The sequence below is a fragment of the Acinonyx jubatus genome, chromosome D2 (assembly GCF_027475565.1).
Source record: "Acinonyx jubatus isolate Ajub_Pintada_27869175 chromosome D2, VMU_Ajub_asm_v1.0, whole genome shotgun sequence".
Lineage (NCBI taxonomy): Eukaryota > Metazoa > Chordata > Mammalia > Carnivora > Felidae > Acinonyx > Acinonyx jubatus.
In genome coordinates, this window is record NC_069393.1 from 33707290 (window position 1) to 33725888 (window position 18599).

Genomic DNA, 18599 nt, shown 5'->3' on the forward strand with positions numbered 1-18599 from the left:
ATGTTGTTCCTTGATCACATGTATAAAACTATCAGTAATAGATCTGAATTTTTTCTTCACATAAGCATTAAACATTTAACTTGGTCTCTTCTTGAATTCTTATATCCTTACCTCTGTCTTTTAAGTCCTAACCTGGTTCTCTGATCATCAACTTTCTGGTTTTCCAGTTTCTCCTCTCATTCCCAGTTAGATAAGCTTCCGTATTTTTATTTAGCTACTAATGAAAATTTAACCAAGTTTTGTTTAACCAAGTTTTTGTTTTGTTTTTAATTAAATTTTGAGAGAACTAAGTACCAGGATGTTTATATTTTTATACAGGATTTTACCTGGAGGAGAGAGGAGGAGTGCTTTGTTTTTTTTTCTTTGATGCAATGTCATGTAATGAACCAGCTTTCAGAATTATGTTTTAAAGCCCAGACTATGTACATTGAGTTCCTAAAAACATTTTTTTTAAGTTTCAAAAATTATATTTGAATAAACAAACATGTTGGGCCAAAAATTGTAGAGCTGGTATTTCAAGAACCATGTCGCATCTCCAACTAAGTCCCATAGTATTTAGAAATTAAAAGTGATGAAAATCAAGAGCTTCATACTTCTCTTCTTCTTAAAAAAAGCAGTAAATCTGTGTGTTTTTTTGTTTTAATATATATTTCTGATTATCTCTTTTTCTTGTGACCTACTTCACCTGAACAAACCAGTTAGAGATTAAAAGGCTTTTTACTAGACATACCTCTGGGAACCTGAGAACATTCCAGACTGCTTGTATTTAAAAAGAAGAAATGACTTTGGAGTGATCAAAGAGAATTCTCTATTCTAATGTCTTACACCTGGAACAGTTGTATTACCATCAATAGCACAACTGTATTTATAAATATCAGAGCAGGATGTGGCAGATGGTGATGCAACACAGAGGCTTGTCAAGCCTTATGTCATTAAAAAGGAGGTTTTTGTTGGTGCCAATTTTAAGATAAATGAATAATTTTAAGTAATTTGGTTCTTACAAAGTAAAGTTGACTATGCAAAGCGTGATTTCTCCTTCCAGTTGAAAAAACTTTAAATGTGAATTAACACCTTTTGTTGTTGAATTAGATTGTGAGAGACTTTAGTAGCTAAAATAAAGTGAAGAAAGCAGTGTTTTGTTTTCTGAAATGATATTTTTAATGGGTTTGTGACATTTTTTAAGTTACGTGAGGTTATTTATTTATCTATTTTTAATTTTTTAAAAATTTATTTAGCGAAAATTTGTTTATTGGGATAGTTTCCCACTCATCTTGATTCAGGGTGGTTTTAGTGCTGCTTCCGTCTGAAGGAGCATCCTTCTGTAAGCCTTGCTTTTCTTCCCGTAGGCTGGCAGAGGACAGTGGAGCAGCCAACACACAAAACTACCGTTTGTGCATAGCTAAAGATGGTGGTGATTTTGTAGAGTCCTGGGCACCTCACGTCCATGAAGTAGGAGGTGGGGATCTGCAGCAGTCGCTGCTTCTTATGCTTCCTCTTTTCTTCCAGGAATGGGTACAGGAGATCCTTTTTGAGGGGCATGTTCTCTTGGGGAGGTGGTTACCACAAGAAAAGATGTCAGGTTTTTTAATGTGAAGCAAAACGTGTACATCTTCTCCTTCCTTCCTCTCTTCTGTACCCACTCAATCCTTCCCTTTCTTCTTTATTCTTCCTTTCTTCCTTTTTTTGTTTCAGATTTTTTTGTCCCTTAATTATACCTTCTATTAAGAGATTCTGTTACCACTATATACCTTATAACCTTTAATGTGGTGCATTATTCTATGGTATGACATTAAACATGGGTACAATTTGAGATTGTGTTTCTGCTGCTGCCTAAGAGCAAAACAGAGAGAACTTCAGTAAGAAATACTACAAATGACAGTATCTAATTTCATCCAGGGGATAAAACTCTTGCCTTGGTTTCATTCCTTTTCATTCTTTTTTGGAATTAGAATTCAGAAACTATTAAAATAAATGTCTTATGGATACTGTATTCATTTATTTGAACTGAAAAATAAAGTCAGAGCTTTCTGGGGAGAAAAAAGTCTCATTTGTTTAGTTGGTTGGACAATCAGGATGGTCTTTGCCAATTAAATTATCTAGTGGAAATGTCAACTGCCATCTTTTTTAAAGAACAGCTTTTCTAGGGGCGCCTGGGTAGTTCAGTCAGTTAAGCATCTGACTTCGGCTCAGGTCACAATCTCACAGCTTGTGGGTTTGAGCCTGGCATCAGGCTCTATGCTGACAGCTCAGAGCCTGGAGCCTGTTTTGGATTCTGTGTCTTCCTCTCTCTTTGCCCCTCCCCTGCTCACACTCTGTCTCTCTCTCTCAAAAAATAAATGAACATTAAAAAAAAAAAAATTAAAGAACAGCTTTTCTAGAGTATTTCTTTGATCTTTGGTACTTTTGATGGTGAGATACTTGAGATAATGAAGTAAAAAGCAAAATAGTCTAAATTTTAGCAAGGCATAGTTATTAGGGGTGTTGAGGATGTGCTGTGGAGTTAAGCAAAGCTGGGCAAGCAAAAACTTGGACAAGTCAGCTAACTTCTTCAAGTTTCAGTTTTTTTGTTTGTTTGTTTGTTTTGAAAAATGGGAATAATCCTAGTAATTTACAGCCTAAAAATTTTAAAAGAATAAAATTATGACTCTCATAGAAAATGAACACATGTCAACAATTTTAACTCATAATTAATGAGTGAACAGGTAAGTATGGTTGACTTAAAAGAAAATTCAAAGTCCAGAGACATGTGTGGTCTGTGAAATCAAACTACAAGTATTACAAAACTGACTTTTTGTTCGGGTGGCAGGTTTCACTTCTCTCTGTAGGATCACATTTTATTTACTGATTTAGAGACAAGAATTATTACTAAGTAATATATAATTTATGTACTTATAAAGTAGCTCAAAGGTGATAAAATGTGTCAACCCCATAGAATCAGATAATCTAGAAGGCTATGCTCTTAAAAAAAAAAAAATGCATAGGCTTCCATTAATACCTGCAATCTTTTTGATCCATTTCAAAATCTTTCACAATTTTTTTCTTTGGTGGTGCTTAACTCAATATAGTGTGTTGTTAGAATTAAATTATAAAATATGAACAATATAACTCAGTACTTATACATAATGAGGGCTCAATAAATTGTAGTTATTATTACATTCTGAAAAATGTATATGGTGGACATTTTCCATTAATTGAATTAAACGTAAGCTGTAATTCCAGCAATTTGTTAAGACTGTATTAAAAGCGATAAAATATACCAGATATTCCTTCCTTCACACCTATTTATCTCACAACAACTTCTTTCAAAAATAGAAAATAATGCAATGGGGCCTAAAACTGGTTAGTGGATTGGTTCTTACAAGGATTAAGAAGTTGAATAAAATTTGAACTTGTTCTAAGCTCCTGAATGTTTACTTGGTTAGCTAGATTGTTTTGGTTACTGACTTGGAAATTCTTTGTTTACAGCTTGGAAGATTTGTTGGTTGATTTAAATTGATATAAGGATTGTTAATCGATAGTTAATTGAATGCAAAAGAAAAGAAATGTTAGTCTCTTGGTATTTGAGCATGGTACTTAAATAAAGACGTAGTTTAAATGCATTTTATGTTAAATGTAAACACTCTAAGTTTTTATTTAAGGAAATTAATAATAAATCCCTTTGTAAAAGAATTTTTTAAAGAATGAGATAATAGTCTCTAATTATTGCACCTAAGTCAGTTTCATAAATGTTTATCTTCCATACCACATTCCTAATTCCACAGTCTTTATTCAGTAATTTTCCTCACATTTTCTTAGGTTTCCATGTCCGTATTTAAGCTAAGTAAACATCACAGAAAGCTCAGAGCATGTTGTCAAAACCAGTTTTTTATTACAATCAGCCTCTTTTTGTCCCGTGGCCTAGGCCACTACAAGTATATAAAGAGTGCCTTGATGCTTCTGGATGCCAATGAATCAAGAATCACTGCAAACACCACTTTTTATCAAGTTCTGTGAACCTGTTTGTTCTGTTTAGTCTTAGAGTTAGATATTTGTTAGTCTTCACCTTCCCATGTGTACTTTCCTCTGCCTAAAATGCTTTTTACCATGCCATTTTTTCTCTCATCCGTTCTAAATTTACCTGTCATTTCCAGAAATAAATGCTTTTTCTGACTTTTCATTTCCCTATGTTAGAAGTTCTTATAGGAACATATATATCTCTTTATATAGCTTAACCCAGCTAAGTCTGTACATTTGCTTGTGATATCCTGTCATTAATTTCATCTTTCCCTTTAACACCATGCAAATCATTGGTCATGGTTTTCCCCCCGTTTATTCATTAATGGATTAATATAACCCAATCAATGCTTACCATATAATGGGCAAATGAATGAATCTCTGTTCCCTTTTGTATTATTTATTTGACCTTCTGATCATGAACACTTACACCTCTAGTCAAGTAGATCCTAAATTATCCTTACTTTTACACTTTATTATCTAAATCAGAATTAGAAGTGGCACCTGGGTGCTCAGTTGGTTAAGCGCCTGACGTCGGCTCAGATTATGATCTCATGGTTCATGAGTACAAGCTTCGCATCAGTCTCTGTGCTGACAGCTCAGAGCCTGGAGCCTGCTTCAGATTCTGTATCTCCCTCTTTCTCTGCCCCTGCCCTGCTATTGCTAAATCAGAATTAGAGCCTTTTGCTAATAAAAACCAGATCCAGAATCCTGTTAAGGAAGAGTTTATTCACAAAGGTTATTGTAAGAATGGGGAAAGAGACCTTTGCAATAGCGGAATGGGGACTATTGCAATAAGGAAAATGCTACCATTGTGAGAATCTGTAAGTATCTTAAAAGTCAGGTAGAAAAGGGGCACCTGGGTGGCTCAGTTGGTTAAGTGTCTGACTTCAGCTCAGGTCGTGATCTCTAGGTCCATGGGTTTGGCCGCACGTCAGGCTCTGTGCTGAGAGCTAGGAGCCTAGACCCTGCTTTGAATGCTGTGTCTTCCTCTCTCTCTCTCTGCCCCTCCAGCTCCCATTCTCTCTCTCTCTCTCAAAACTAAATGAGCATTGAAAAAATTAAAAAAGAAAGTCAGGCAGAAAAGTTTTTCTCGTAGAAGGAAGAGGGAATATTCTAGGAAGAACCAGTTGTGTGGAAGTGGAATGAATAGATATGGCTGGGTAGAGGTGGAGTGATTGGATAGTACAGAGAATGTTTTACTTTGAGATCAGCCTGTTCTTAGGAGGGGCTGTTAGGTTGTATGCTGGTTAAGAGTGGGGGTGGGTCAAAGTTCAGGGGTCTCAGGGAAGTAGAGAAGCTTTGTAACTAACCTTTGGTTAAGTCCCAGTTACATATTTTGTTGAGATCATTGGGTACAAATAGTTCAAGTAATCATTTTTGAGCAAAGAATGGGAATTTGGAATGTCTGTGTCTAGCCTTGTCATAAGGGAAACAGGGAGTTATCTGAATCTTTTCTAGTCACATGAGGAAGAATGATTCCTTGTAGTAAACTATTTCAGGAACACAAAGGGGTGGGGGATTTCTTTAACTGTCTCTGGTTACTAGGATTGTAGGGCTTGAGGTAAAGTTAAAATTGAGAGAGGAAATTGGAAACATGTTTTTAATACAGTTATCTTGGTCACTTCCTCCTCCTCTTTATCTTCAGCCCTGCTCCCCCACCCGCCTCCACGCCTTGCCCCCCAGGGAAGAATTAGAAATCCGTATCTCTCAGATTCAGAAACCTTTAAATTATTGCTAAAATATTTAGTCCACGTAGTTGTACATTATCTTTTCCACAAAATTTTATTTTCTATTTTTAGTCTTTCCTCAGAATGATCTTTAGAATAATTTTATCTGTATTTTGAAAAAATCCTCCTGTGGTTTGATGGGAATTTTGTACATGTTCTAAATTAATTTGGGGGTAACAGACATTTTTATGTTGTGTTTTGATCTAGTCAAATGACATTAGAATGATGTATCTCTACTGAGTCAAATGTTTTTTAATCACCCAATAGTTTTATAACTACGTTATAAAACTATTTATACGTACGTTCATATATGTTGTAAATATCATGTAGTGTGATACATTCTTATTCTTGTTGTTATTCCTACAACTTTAAAATGACATCTTTTTTTTTTTTTTTTTTTTTTTTTACCATGCTTTCCAGGTGATTATTGCTGGTATAGGAAGAGATATAGTTATTTTATACTCAGATACAACATTCCTTTACTGATTCTGTTACTTTTTTAGCTAATATCTTCCTTTGAGTTTCTAGATAATTATTCATGTTCCCTGAAAATTTCATTTGTTTTTTCTTCCTTTCTTTTGTTTATCCCTTTTTCATATGCTATTGCAGTAACAAGAATTTGAAAACTCTTTGGAGAATTGTAATTTTGATTTCTGAAGGTATGTGCTCTGTGTCAGGGAAGAATTATTCTAATCCTGGTATTTTTACAACTTAGATTAAATGGCTGTTGAGGGGCACCTGGGTGGCTCAGTTGGTTAAGTGTCTGACTTTAGCTCAGGTCATGATCTGGCTGTTGTCAAGTTCCAGTCCTGCGTTGGGCTCTGTGCTGACAGCTCAGAGCCTGGAACCTGTTTCAGATTCTGTGACTCCTTTCTCTCTCTGTGTCCCTCCCCCACTCACACTCTGTCTCTCTCTCTCAAAAATAAATAAACATTTAAAAAAAAAAGTGACTGTTAAGTTGATTACATAATTTATTTTTAGTTTTAGCTTATTGTTAAAATATAAGCATTATGATGTCAGGCGCTTTGTCAGTTTTGTTCTCTGTTGTTTACCCTCAGCATTTCCAACAATCTCTGTCACTTAGAAGACATTCATTGAACATTTTTTGAGTGATTTAGTGAATTAATAGACATAACCCTGTATAAACAAGCTGTATTTTTCTTTACTGTTTGATTATGTGATTTGTATTAATTTTATTTAATTTTTTGATGAGTCAAAACATAGCTTTTTGTTTAAACATGAATATTTCCTTTAATCTACTTATTGATATTTTTTCTTTGAATGCCATGCATTATACATTTTGACAGGCAGTATAAACAAAGCAATAAAGAGTATAGACTTTAGAAGCAAAGACCTGGATTCCAGTCCTGGTTCTTCACTTACATACTGAGTGATCTGAAACTCTTTGACTAATAGTTTCTTCACAAGTAAAATGAGAGAACTCATAACAAAGCCAGCTTTGTAGTTTAAGGGAATTAAATATGATAATACCATAGATTACTTAGAATAGTACTTGGCACATAGTCAATGATCAAAAAAGCTTAGCTGTGTTGTTGTGCTATCATTGCTTTAGTTGTGTTTGATTTTGGTTGTGTTGTATCATAGAATTGTAAAATCTTATTTTCTTTATGTAAAAGCAGTTGTTTCAATGATATCTAAAAAATGTGTGTGAAATCATCATTTCTGAGTTGTTAGACTCATCCCTAAATAGCTAGGAATAAACTTAACCAAAGAGGTGAAAGACCTATATACTGAAAAATATAAGACATTAATGAAAAAAATTGAAGAAGACACAAATGAAAGATATTCTGTGATCATGGATTGGAAAAATGAGTATTATTAACGTGTCCAAACTACCTAAAGGGATCCACAGATTCAATGCAATCCCTATCAAAATCTCAATGACATTTTTTACAGAAATAGAACAAATCATCCTGAAATTTATATGGAATCACAGAGACCCTACGTACCCAAAGCAGTCTTGAAAACGAAAAATGAAGTTGGAGTCACCATACTCCCTGATTTCAAACTAAAATTACAAAGCTATGAAATCATAACAATATGCTGACAAAAACAGACACATAGATAAATGAAACAGGATAAGAGCCCAGAAGAAGTTTATGCATATATGGTCAGTTAGTTTACAACAAAGAAGCCAATATACAATGAGGAAAGGACAGTCTCTTCAGTAAATAGTGCTGGGAAAACTTGACAGGCACATGCAAAAGAATAAAACTTGATGAGTATTTCATACCATACACAAAAATCAACTCAAAATGTGTTAAAAGACTTGAACATAAGATTTGTAACCACAAAACTCCTAGAGGAAAATATAGGCAGTAAGCTCCTTGACTTTAGTCTTGATGATGATTTTTTGAATCTGACAACAAAAGCAACAAAAGCAAAAATGAATGAGTGGGACTATATCAAGCCAAAAATCTTTTGCAAAGTGAAGATAGTTATTAAAATGAAAAGCAACCTACTGAATGGGAAAAAATACTTGGAAATCATATATCTGATAAGACGTTAATATCCAGAGCACATAAAGAACCCATACAACTCAGTAGCAAAAATAAAAACAAAACAACAACAAAAAAACCCAGTTTGATTTAAAAAGGGTAGAAGGTTGCAGGAGACATTTTTCCAAAGTAGACATACAAATGTCCAATAAATGCATGAAAAGGTACTTAACACCACTAATCTGAGGGAAATGCAAATCAAAACCATGCTTCACATATCACCTCCCACCTGTTAAGAGTGGCTATTATCAAAAAGACTAGAAATAACAAGTGTTGGTGAGGATGTAGAGAAAAGGGAACTGTTGTGCACTGTTGGCAGAAATGTAAAATAGTGCCCCCTATGAAAAGCAGTATGGAGATTATCCCAAAAATAAAAAATAGAACTAGCTACATGATCCACCAATTCCACTTCTGGATATTTATCCAAAGAAGATGAAAACACTCCTTTGAAAAGTTACATAGAACCTTCATGTTCTTTGCAGCATTATTTATAAAATAGCTAAGATGTGTATACAACCTAAGTGTCCACTGATGGATGAATGGATAAATTAGACCTGTTGTATTATTCAGCCATAAAAAAGAATGAAATGTTGCTTTGTGAACAACACTGTTGGATTTCCAGGGCATTATGCTAAGTGAAGTAAGTCAGATGGAGAAAGACAAATAATATGATCTCATGTGTGGAGTCTAAAACATACACATACACAGAACCAAGCTCAATAGATACAGTAAACAAATTGGTGGTTGCCAGAGGCTGGTTAGGGGAAATGCATAAAGGGGATCAAACGTATGGAAGTCTTATGACAGACTTCTAGTCATAAAATAAGTCACAGGGATGTAAAATACAGCTTGGTAAGTATAGGTAATAACAATATATTGCGTATTTGAAATTACTGAGTCAATTTTAAAAGTTCTAATCACAAGAAAAAATTTTGTAACTATGTATACTGATAGACATATACTGATAGATACTAGACTTACCGTGATGATCATTTCCCAATATATACAAATTTTGAATCATTATGTTATGCAGTTAAAGCTAATAATAGCGTTGTATGTCAATTATAATTCAGTTGAAAAAAAATTCTGCCTTTTACAACTTGCACTATGTCTTACTATTTCAGATTTTAAATACAAAAACTCCAAATGGTCACACAAACAAAAAAAGATTTTTATGTTCTATTGATCATGTGCTATCATAAGATATTCACCATACCTAGGAAAATAATGTCCTGAATTATTTTGTTACCTAGAACAGTGGACAAATTAGCTCATTTCTGAGGTTTAAGCCAAAGGTTTGAATTTTGCTTAACACATTCTGTGATAATGAAGTAGAAATTTAAAAACATTTCTAGGATATACTCACTTAAGGTCATCATTAAGCCATAGAATTCACTTGATAGTATCCATGACAAACGGTATAGGAAAATTGCAAAATTTTCCTGTGATTCCACTGAAGGAGAAATTCTAAGTATATATTTTAACAAGTCCTTACAGCAGAGCTTTTTTTTTTTTGTAACTGTACTTTTGATTAGGCTTTTGAATGTAATAGCTTATTGATAAAAATCTTGACTAGTGAATGAATTGTGCATCTTTTAAAGTATTTAGGGTTTGTCTTAAATGTTGGGAAATTGCTCTTCATTCTTCATCGATATAGCCTAGGTTTTATAGTATAATATCAAATTTTGTAATCTATAATAATGAATTATCTAATTCAGAGTGTGTGATATTACTTTTCCAAGTTCTAGTATTTGCCTTGCACTCGTCTTTAACTGTGAGAAGGTGAGGTAAAATATTAGCTTCCTATCCACTACCCTGTGCATTGCTGCCCAGAGGTGACCAAATACTCAAAACCCCCATCTCCCTTTTCTTGTCTCTCCTTTTCCCCCTCAGAGGCATTGTTGCCTTCTAATTAGAGTCAGTGACTTCCTGTTTTCTAGTTTTACTCCTTTAGCAGTCAAGAGTCCCATTCCATCATTGGCATGTTTAAGAGAATGTATTCACATTGATTTTTAAACTTATTTAAATATGTACCTGTTTAATATTTATATTATTATGAAATGAATAGATTTGAAATAATTGCAAATGTAAAGTAGGCTAAGATACTTATCTCTGGTTTTGAAATTAAACTCTGGGCATGTTTGGACCTAAAGATAAATATGTGCACATGTACATATAGTACGTTGTAAGGCGAAGTGAAGAATTGGCCTAAGGAACCCTATTACATTCTTTGCTTCTTTTTGAATCGCTCACATAAAAAGCAATATGCATATTTACAATATGTATATAGTGATATAATTTTTGGCCCATTTTCATAGGTTTTACCTGGTAGTAATTGTTTTTCATTCCATCATGGACCAGAATTTTCTTCTTTCTTCAGAAGTCTCTACATGAAAATTAGCAGCTATGCAGCAGACTTGAAATAAGGGAAAGGAGATTGGTTGAATGGGTGGATGTTAACTAACCATTGAGAAACTCTATTCCTGGTAGGAGTAGCAGGTGGGTTGTAGATGGTGCGTAGTTAAGTTAAAAAAAACTTTGCCATTTACTATTTCTGTATTTAGAAGTGATTTAACAACATGTAATAGAAACTGAAAATACTGAGAATTTTAGAAATTAGAGGTCTGACAAAATAAGAGAAACTTAGATTTGATTTTATAAAAGCAATGACAATTCAGTCATTTATGAATATGGCATACCATTTATGCAGATATGAAGAATTACAATAATATGTTTTATTAAATAGATCAGATTACTTTTCAGTTCTGTTAAAAATAGTAATTATTCATGTTTATTGACCACTAGGGGTTTGTGATTTGTGTAATAGTTGTTACCTATTCTATGTTAAAAATCAAATGAAATATTCTTTAGGTAGATTAGCATAAGTAACATAGGAAACTAATATTTGAAATATGTGAGTTATTTAAAAATACTGGTGAAATGAAAAGTAATATCTCTGTGAAGCATTTATATAAATGTGTCATGTGCCTTAAATGATGAAAAATTTTAACTTTAAATATGTAGAGCACTTCTTTAAATTATTTAAAATGGGTCATTTTCCCATCCCAAAACTTACAGATTTAATCCTAGCCTGAGGAAAATTTTACTAAATGTGAAAGATCATAAATTTTACTAAAATGTGAAAGTAATAACGTAGTTAGTGTTGCAATTTTTTTTAAAGCAGGAACTGTCAATTCTTAACCATCTCCTTTAGGTCCGTGAGAGATGAATCTTAATTTGGTAGTCATATTGGCTGTGAGTAATGTATAGAACTTGGGACATGTACAAAGCTTCTGATTTCATGGGACTTTTATATTTTAGATAAGCTGTGTAGTAGGAAGTTGTTGGGCTCCTTTATAGGAAATTAAACCTGGCATCTCAGAAGTTGTGCCAAAAAAAAAAAAAAAAAGAAGTTGTGGCAGATTTACATTTTATCCTTACACCATCATATATGTAGGAGTTCTTAAATTTTTAACTGGTTTTAATTGTTAAACTTATAACATGTTAGAACACTGAAAGTAAAGAAAGGAAAAAATGGCAATAATCACTTTTTTGTTTTCTTCAGTTGTATCTGAGACAGTGTGTGTATTTGTGTAGTTCCGCAATTTTATATTTGGCGGAGAAAACATGTTGCTTTTTTTTTAAGTAAATTTAATTCACGGCATATAGTTTTACAGAGCCATCAAAACACAATCTTAGGGAAAATAATGTAAAGACTAAGTACAGTATATTTCTTGACTCTGGTGCTTAGTTCTGGGAAGCATATAATTAAAATATATGACAGATTTCTTACTTGCTACATGTGACCTTGGACAAGTTTACATAGCCTTCCTGTGCTTCACTTTGCTCATTTGTACACTATAAAATGTATACTGTACATTTGGGGCAGTGTGGGTAAAGTATAAAATAAGGGTATGAGTAGTAGGTACTTGTAGGTAAAGTACTAGCACATAAAAACTTTGTCATGATAGATGTTGATGTTATTAGATTTCAGTGTTATCATCATCAAAGATTATATGATTTAATTCCTGAATATTTTCACAAAATATTTATATGAAGTAGGTAGTGTATATTGATAATTGTACTGGACAAAGCCAGTTTCAAAATAGTCCTGTATTCATATTTCCAGAGACTTCTAAAGTTATTTTTAGTTGTATATTTATTAAATTGCTGCTCTGCCTACTGTGACTTCTCAGAAGCACATATTATGGGTTGAATTTTAGATGTCAACATATGTTCATCTTGGATTGAAATGTGTGTTATCATTTCTTAAAAGTCAAAATTCTCAGTCCTCTCCATCATCCTTTTAATTAGTGGTAAAAGCTTGTCTTCAAGAATATTAAGTAAATTTTTTTACTTAATTTCATAAAACTATTGTATTTGTATTTTCCAAAATATGATATATACGTTTTGGTTATTTAAACTATGTTCACACATTCTTCTACATTCTTTCATTTAGAAGGTGGAGCCTAATTTCCCTTCTTTTGAATATGGGCCAGATTTAGTGACTTGCTTCTAACAGATAGAAAGTGTAGCTATGATGGTGTGTTATTTCTGAGGTTAGATCATGAAGGGCATTGTTACTTTCACAGTATTTTCTTTTGGAACGCCCATAGAGTCAACCACCATGTTATGAAGCCTATGGAAAGGCCCATGGAGGGAGGAGCTAAAGTTTCCCACCTCCAACCAGCACCAAATGCTAGTCCTATGAAAGAGCCAACCCTAGTCAAATTTTCAGATGATTGGAATTCTGTCCAATTTATTCACTGCAGCCTAATGAGATACACTGAGCCAGCACTGCTCTGCTAAACCACTCTCAAAATCCTGAGCCATAAAAGCTATGTAAGATTATATATCTACTATGTTTGGCAGCAACAGATAGCTAATAGGCACAAAATGCAAAATTTTAAGTGAGTATATGGTGAAAAGTAGAGGTTTTTTTCCTTTGTCCATACTCTACTTGCCCAGTTCATTTCATAATACATGATTCCTGTAACAAGCTTTTTGTATATGCTTCCAAAAATATTCTGTTCCTTTACATCTATGTGTGTCTCTATTAATGTGTGTTTTATGCATATATTAAGCTACATAAATAGTTTTATATCTTGTGGGTTTTTTTTCTTAGTATGTATTAGAGATTGCTCCATATCAGTACAAAATAGATCTGGCTAATTCTTTTTAATGGCTATAATGGTCCATTCTGTGACAGCATTATCATTTGTTTAATGAATCCCCTATGTTTGGACATTTAGATGGCTTACAAAGATGCTTCAGTGAGTGCTTTCATATACATGTCATTTTCCATTTGTGTAAGTATAGCTTTATCATCAATTCTTAGAAATAGAATGGAAGTAGAATTGCTGCCTGAAGTTGCTAACTTTATCCATGTAAAAATTTTACCAATTACTATTTCCACTAGAACTAAATGAAAAAAAAAAACATTTACTACATCCTTAAAAAATTCAGAATATTTTTCAGAATGTTCTTTATCAGTGATATGTGAAAAATAATATCCCATTGAAACTTTACATTTACATTTCTATGGATGAAATGAAGTACTTGGATGGAGTGAACTATTGTCCAAGAGAAATAAATTGCCAAAACCAACTCTAAAAAGAGATGAAAAATCTGAACGGAATATACCCATACAAGAAACAGAGCAGGTTATAAAAGAACTTTCTCTCTACAAGAGTTATAGTCCTAGTTAGTTTCATTGGAAAAAATTCTGACAGATAATCCTGAGATAATTCTAAATAATTTGAATTATTAAATAAATGAATAGAAAGAAAAATAAGTGAGCATAAAATTAAAAGTATGGATTAATTCTATTTGTGAGTATTGTAAAAATTTCAAAATATTTGGAAATGGAATCTAGTACTGCATTAATAATAGTGACCCATTTGGGAAGTAGGGCTAATTCTGGAATGCAAGGATGGTTCAGTAATATAAAATCTATTATTTTGGCCATATATCAATAAACATAGGAGAAATGGAATCTTAGGGTGCTAAAATAGCATCTCTTGATGATAATAGATCTAGGATTCTTTAACATGATAGAATTTATCTCTCTTAATTCCAATGCCAGCATTATATTTTACAAATAAAATGGGGAAATAAATTAATACTATCTTTGTTGATTCTTTGGTGGAAAACCCCAGTGGAATGAAATGAAAAGTTATAAACAGAGAATCAATAAGTTAGTTGGATTTAAAATTAAAGTATTGAGACACCAAAGTTAATAGATTGTATATACAAACTTGTAAACCTCATTCACAATAGCAAAGAAAAGATAAAATACCTTTTGGATAGCTATTATTATTTTTATCCCTGTTGTCTGCAATCTCTGCCCACCCCTTCCCACTTAAATTTCCTATTTAAACTTAATTGTTCTTGCCTTTTGTTTTATTTCTTTGTTTTCTCTATGTAATTTTATATATTTGTTGTTTTGAGCTATAAGAACAATTTAATACCAGAAACATCACAGATTATATAGTACAGCGAATATAGAAAATACAGCTTATATTGTACATTAGTAGTGTAGCTTAAATCAACAAGTACAAATTAACTAACTTTTGGCTCTATGGCTAACTTTATTTTTTTACAGATGCATGGAAGTGCCTAAAATTTAATTCTATATACCACAATGTGTTTTAAAATTTTTGAATCATACTTCTAGTTTTGCAAACAACTATTGGTTTTTATTTCTCACAAACATTGTATTCTTAAATAACTGGAGTGATAACTGATTATACAAGATGTTTTACTTCAATTGAAATAGCATGGCCAGAGTAATTTAATTAAGTTTTCCAGAAGAATAACAAAATAAAAGTCAATGATAATTCTATATTAACATTAGCTTATATATGTATTTCTATTTCTTTAACTTCAAATCGTTTGTTGCTGTTAGCTGGATCATATTTCTTGAGTTTAACTTTAATAGTAATTTTGCTAATGTAAATATCATATAATAATGTGTTAGTAATATCATAACTCTCTCAAGCTGATGCTTCCTTAAAATTTGTTGATGATAACAATGTAAGATGAGGGGTATATAGTTATGAAAGACCCTAACATGATTGTATATCTTTTTATTTCAGTACAAAGTATAGTCATATTGTTTCTATCACCAGTATTTTTTTTTTAATGACATTGCACAAAGAACTGTATTATGGTGGGGAGACTCTGAAAAGGTAAATTTATGGTTAGCTTCCAGATCTGCTCTAGAGTTTATTACCATCTGGTCTCTTTGGAGACTATTATAATTATTCATGGGAATGTTTTCAACACAAAAAAAAGCATGATTTGTGTATTGGCAGAAAGTAAAAAATACCAGTGGTTTAAACCATATGTAGTTTTCTTAGAGTTAGGCAAGGGAAATGAACTGAAGAACTAATTGAGAATCATCAGTAGTGATGTGGTTTGCCTCAATTTTGTCAGAATCTATTCATAGTCAACAAAATATTGCAAAACAAGAAAAGCTAATGGTACTGTAAATACAATAATAACTCCATTTGGTCTATTATTTTTCCTTCATTTTAATCAGTGAAATGTAAGATAGACTCCAATAAATCTTTGTGTAAATCTTAGAAACAAAATGAGAAATATATACTAAATTTTGAGAACTTTTAAAAATGAAAACAAAAACATTCAAGTTAAAATAATTTTAGGGTTGAACACTGGAACAATGCCTCTGTGAAAGGTATTTGTTATAAATTTAATGCAAACATTATTTTAAATAATTTTACATGTGTCATGGACTAGTTTAAAATTTTTCTGAAGCTTAAGTTGATTTAATAGTAAAAGCATAAAAACAAATATCTTTTCACTTTTGCATTCTGAGAGTTGGAGAGAGGTCTATAAAAAATGAGATGACAAATCAAAAAATAGAAATCACCTATTTTTATTCAGCTGTTTTAAAACAAAATGCCTGGTGGGCTGGGAATATACAGGAAATTTAAATTTGTGATTGAGAATAAGAAACGCATTTGTGGTTTAAAAAAGAAATACCAGCATGTCACATTAAAGTTATGATATCCATGGTATTGTGCAGTTAGCAGGAAAATGTATTACATCAGGGGGTATGTTGCACTTTAGAGAGCTAGTGTGGGGCTGCTGAATGAAGAGAATAACTCCATAGAAAGCATGAACATTAATAATCCAGTCAGAGAGGAAGAATTTTGCTGTCTCTCATGTAACATAAAACAGATGTTACATTCTATTAAAAACCTTCTTAACTAAAATGAATGTTTAGATCATTGGTCAATAGGAGAAACATGAACAATGGCAATTTAATGATTTTCAAATTTATTCTGTTTGTCAGTTAATATTGGTGGTAGGAAGGATGAAGGGAAGCTTGCCAAATGTTACTGTATTTTGTATATCTTCATTTAAAAAGTTGAAAGGCAACAGTAAACTATATTACTACTTTATTTTGTTTTACAAATTTAAGCTATTTCTTTGTCACGAATTGTTGTAAAAACAAGAGATTTAGAAACTGTGTCCTGATTCAATAAGTTTGAATAGGTGGTTTAACTATATCTAAAAGTATATAATGAACTTTAAATGAACATTGGAAACATTAAGCAGTTGGCAATTGAAAGACATACAGAAAGGGCTGCTTGGGGATGTTAACACAAGTTATTAAGTATCTTTTCCTTTTTTAATTTTTTTATATTTACTTTTTTTGTATTTTTTCCATGTAAAAACTTAGGTCTAATTTACATACAGTTAAATTGACCTTTTTAATGTACAGTTCCATAATGTTATGATACATGCACACAGTCATATAGCCACTACCAGAAATAAGATATAGATTAGTTCCATCACCACAGAATTTCATCATGCCCCTTTGTAGTCAACCTTTCCCCCACCTCAGCTCCTAGCAATCACTACTCTGTTTTTGTTGATAGAGATAGTGCTCCTTGGTTGGTGTGCCAAGACTAAGGCTCTAAGTGTTCTTTTTCCTGGAGGATTTCTGAGCGTTGTTGATACAGCTGGTGGACTTAAGATATGGGGTAACAGACTTCATTACTGTTTGCTGTTAAATTGGTGGATTCCCCAAGCTTGATGTTCCTCACCTGCCAGTGCAGACCTACTGCATACATAACATCTATCTGAACCTTATCATCTCACCCCCAAAGGACTTAGGGGAAGCGTAATTGGTGCAAATATGCTTATGTTCTTATGCTTTGCCATGAGTAGTAATGTCTTTTGTGTTTGACTCAGGAGTCTTGTGTCTTTTGCCTTCATCTATGAATTTAGTAACAGACTTTCTTGTTAGCTTTTAAACAGGGTCAAATCAAATCCCGTATCTCATATGTTTTTGTTCTTATGGTTCTGCCTTTTTCAGTGTTTCATACTGAGGAATCTAGCTCCTGGCCAAAAACCTTTGTGTGATTTTTCAGGTCCAATTATAGGCATTTACAAAGGTTTCACCTAGCCTTTTTTATTTTTTAATTTACATCCAAATTAGTTAGCATCTAGTGCAACAATGATTTCAGGAGTAGATTCCTTAGTGCCCCTTACCCATTTAGCCCATTCCCCCTCCCACAACCCCTCCAGTAACCCTCAGTTTGTTCTCCATGTTTATGAGTCCTTTCTGTTTTGTCCCCCTCCCTGTTTTTATATTTTTGTTTCCCTTACCTAGCAGGTTTTAATCGGAAAGCTTGGTATAAAGCCAGTGCTTTGCAGTTTCTGAAGGTAGTTTCAGTCAAGGACTAATCTTCCCTGGCCAGCTATGTTCTTGCATATATCTGCACTCCTAGCCCATGCATCTTCGTTTGGGGGCCTTTTTTATCTGGGACTTTCAGTGAGGCTTGCCTCTGTCAACACCTTCTCATTGGGGAAGTGTAGGGGACTTTGAAGACACTTTTCTCTGGTGACTCTGTACTCAGGACTTCCTCTCCTAGCTTTTCCCTCTCTATCTTCCCTGGGATCTAGGGTCAAAAAATTGCAGGAGCCTTTTATTGGGGTCTCCCTGGACAAAGAGGCAACCCTTACATCTGTGCTGGTCCTTGAGGGAAAAATGGAACAGTGGAGAGCTGGCACTTCTGGATTATCTTCTTGTTGTATCACAGTAAGTGATACATTTTGTCTTGTCTAAATTGACTACTACAGAATCTGGCAGCTCAGCTCTCTCCAGCTCACCTGAGTTCCTAACGTATATAAATGGAGTCATACAGTGTATAGTTTTTGAATCTGGCTTCTTTCACTTGGCATAAGTGCATCTGAGATTCATCCATTTGTTATGTGTCAGTAGTTTGTTTCTTTTATAGCTAACTAGTATTCTATCATATAGATGTGCTGCAGGTTGTATATTCATCTCCAGTAGAGGAATATTTGGAATGTTTTCCAGTTT

The 18599-nt window shown here is 33.1% G+C and overlaps 2 protein-coding genes across 8 annotated transcripts in view; one reads left to right on the forward strand and one right to left on the reverse strand.

Annotated features, from left to right (window-relative positions):
• ADK (adenosine kinase) overlaps positions 1 to 18599 on the forward strand; it is a 528728-nt gene that overhangs the window by 186800 nt on the left and 323329 nt on the right. The window lies entirely within an intron of this gene.
• Positions 1233 to 1644, reverse strand: LOC106970991 (40S ribosomal protein S27-like). Its single transcript, XM_027062321.2, has one exon. The coding sequence runs from the start codon at positions 1537 to 1539 to the stop codon at positions 1288 to 1290; it is 252 nt and encodes an 83-aa protein (XP_026918122.1). The 5' UTR covers positions 1540 to 1644; the 3' UTR covers positions 1233 to 1287.

Excerpts from the sequence above, each read along its gene's own strand:
- LOC106970991 (XM_027062321.2), bottom strand. The coding sequence starts at position 1,539 with ATGCCCCTCAAAAAGGATCTCCTGTACCCATTCCTGGAAGAAAAGAGG.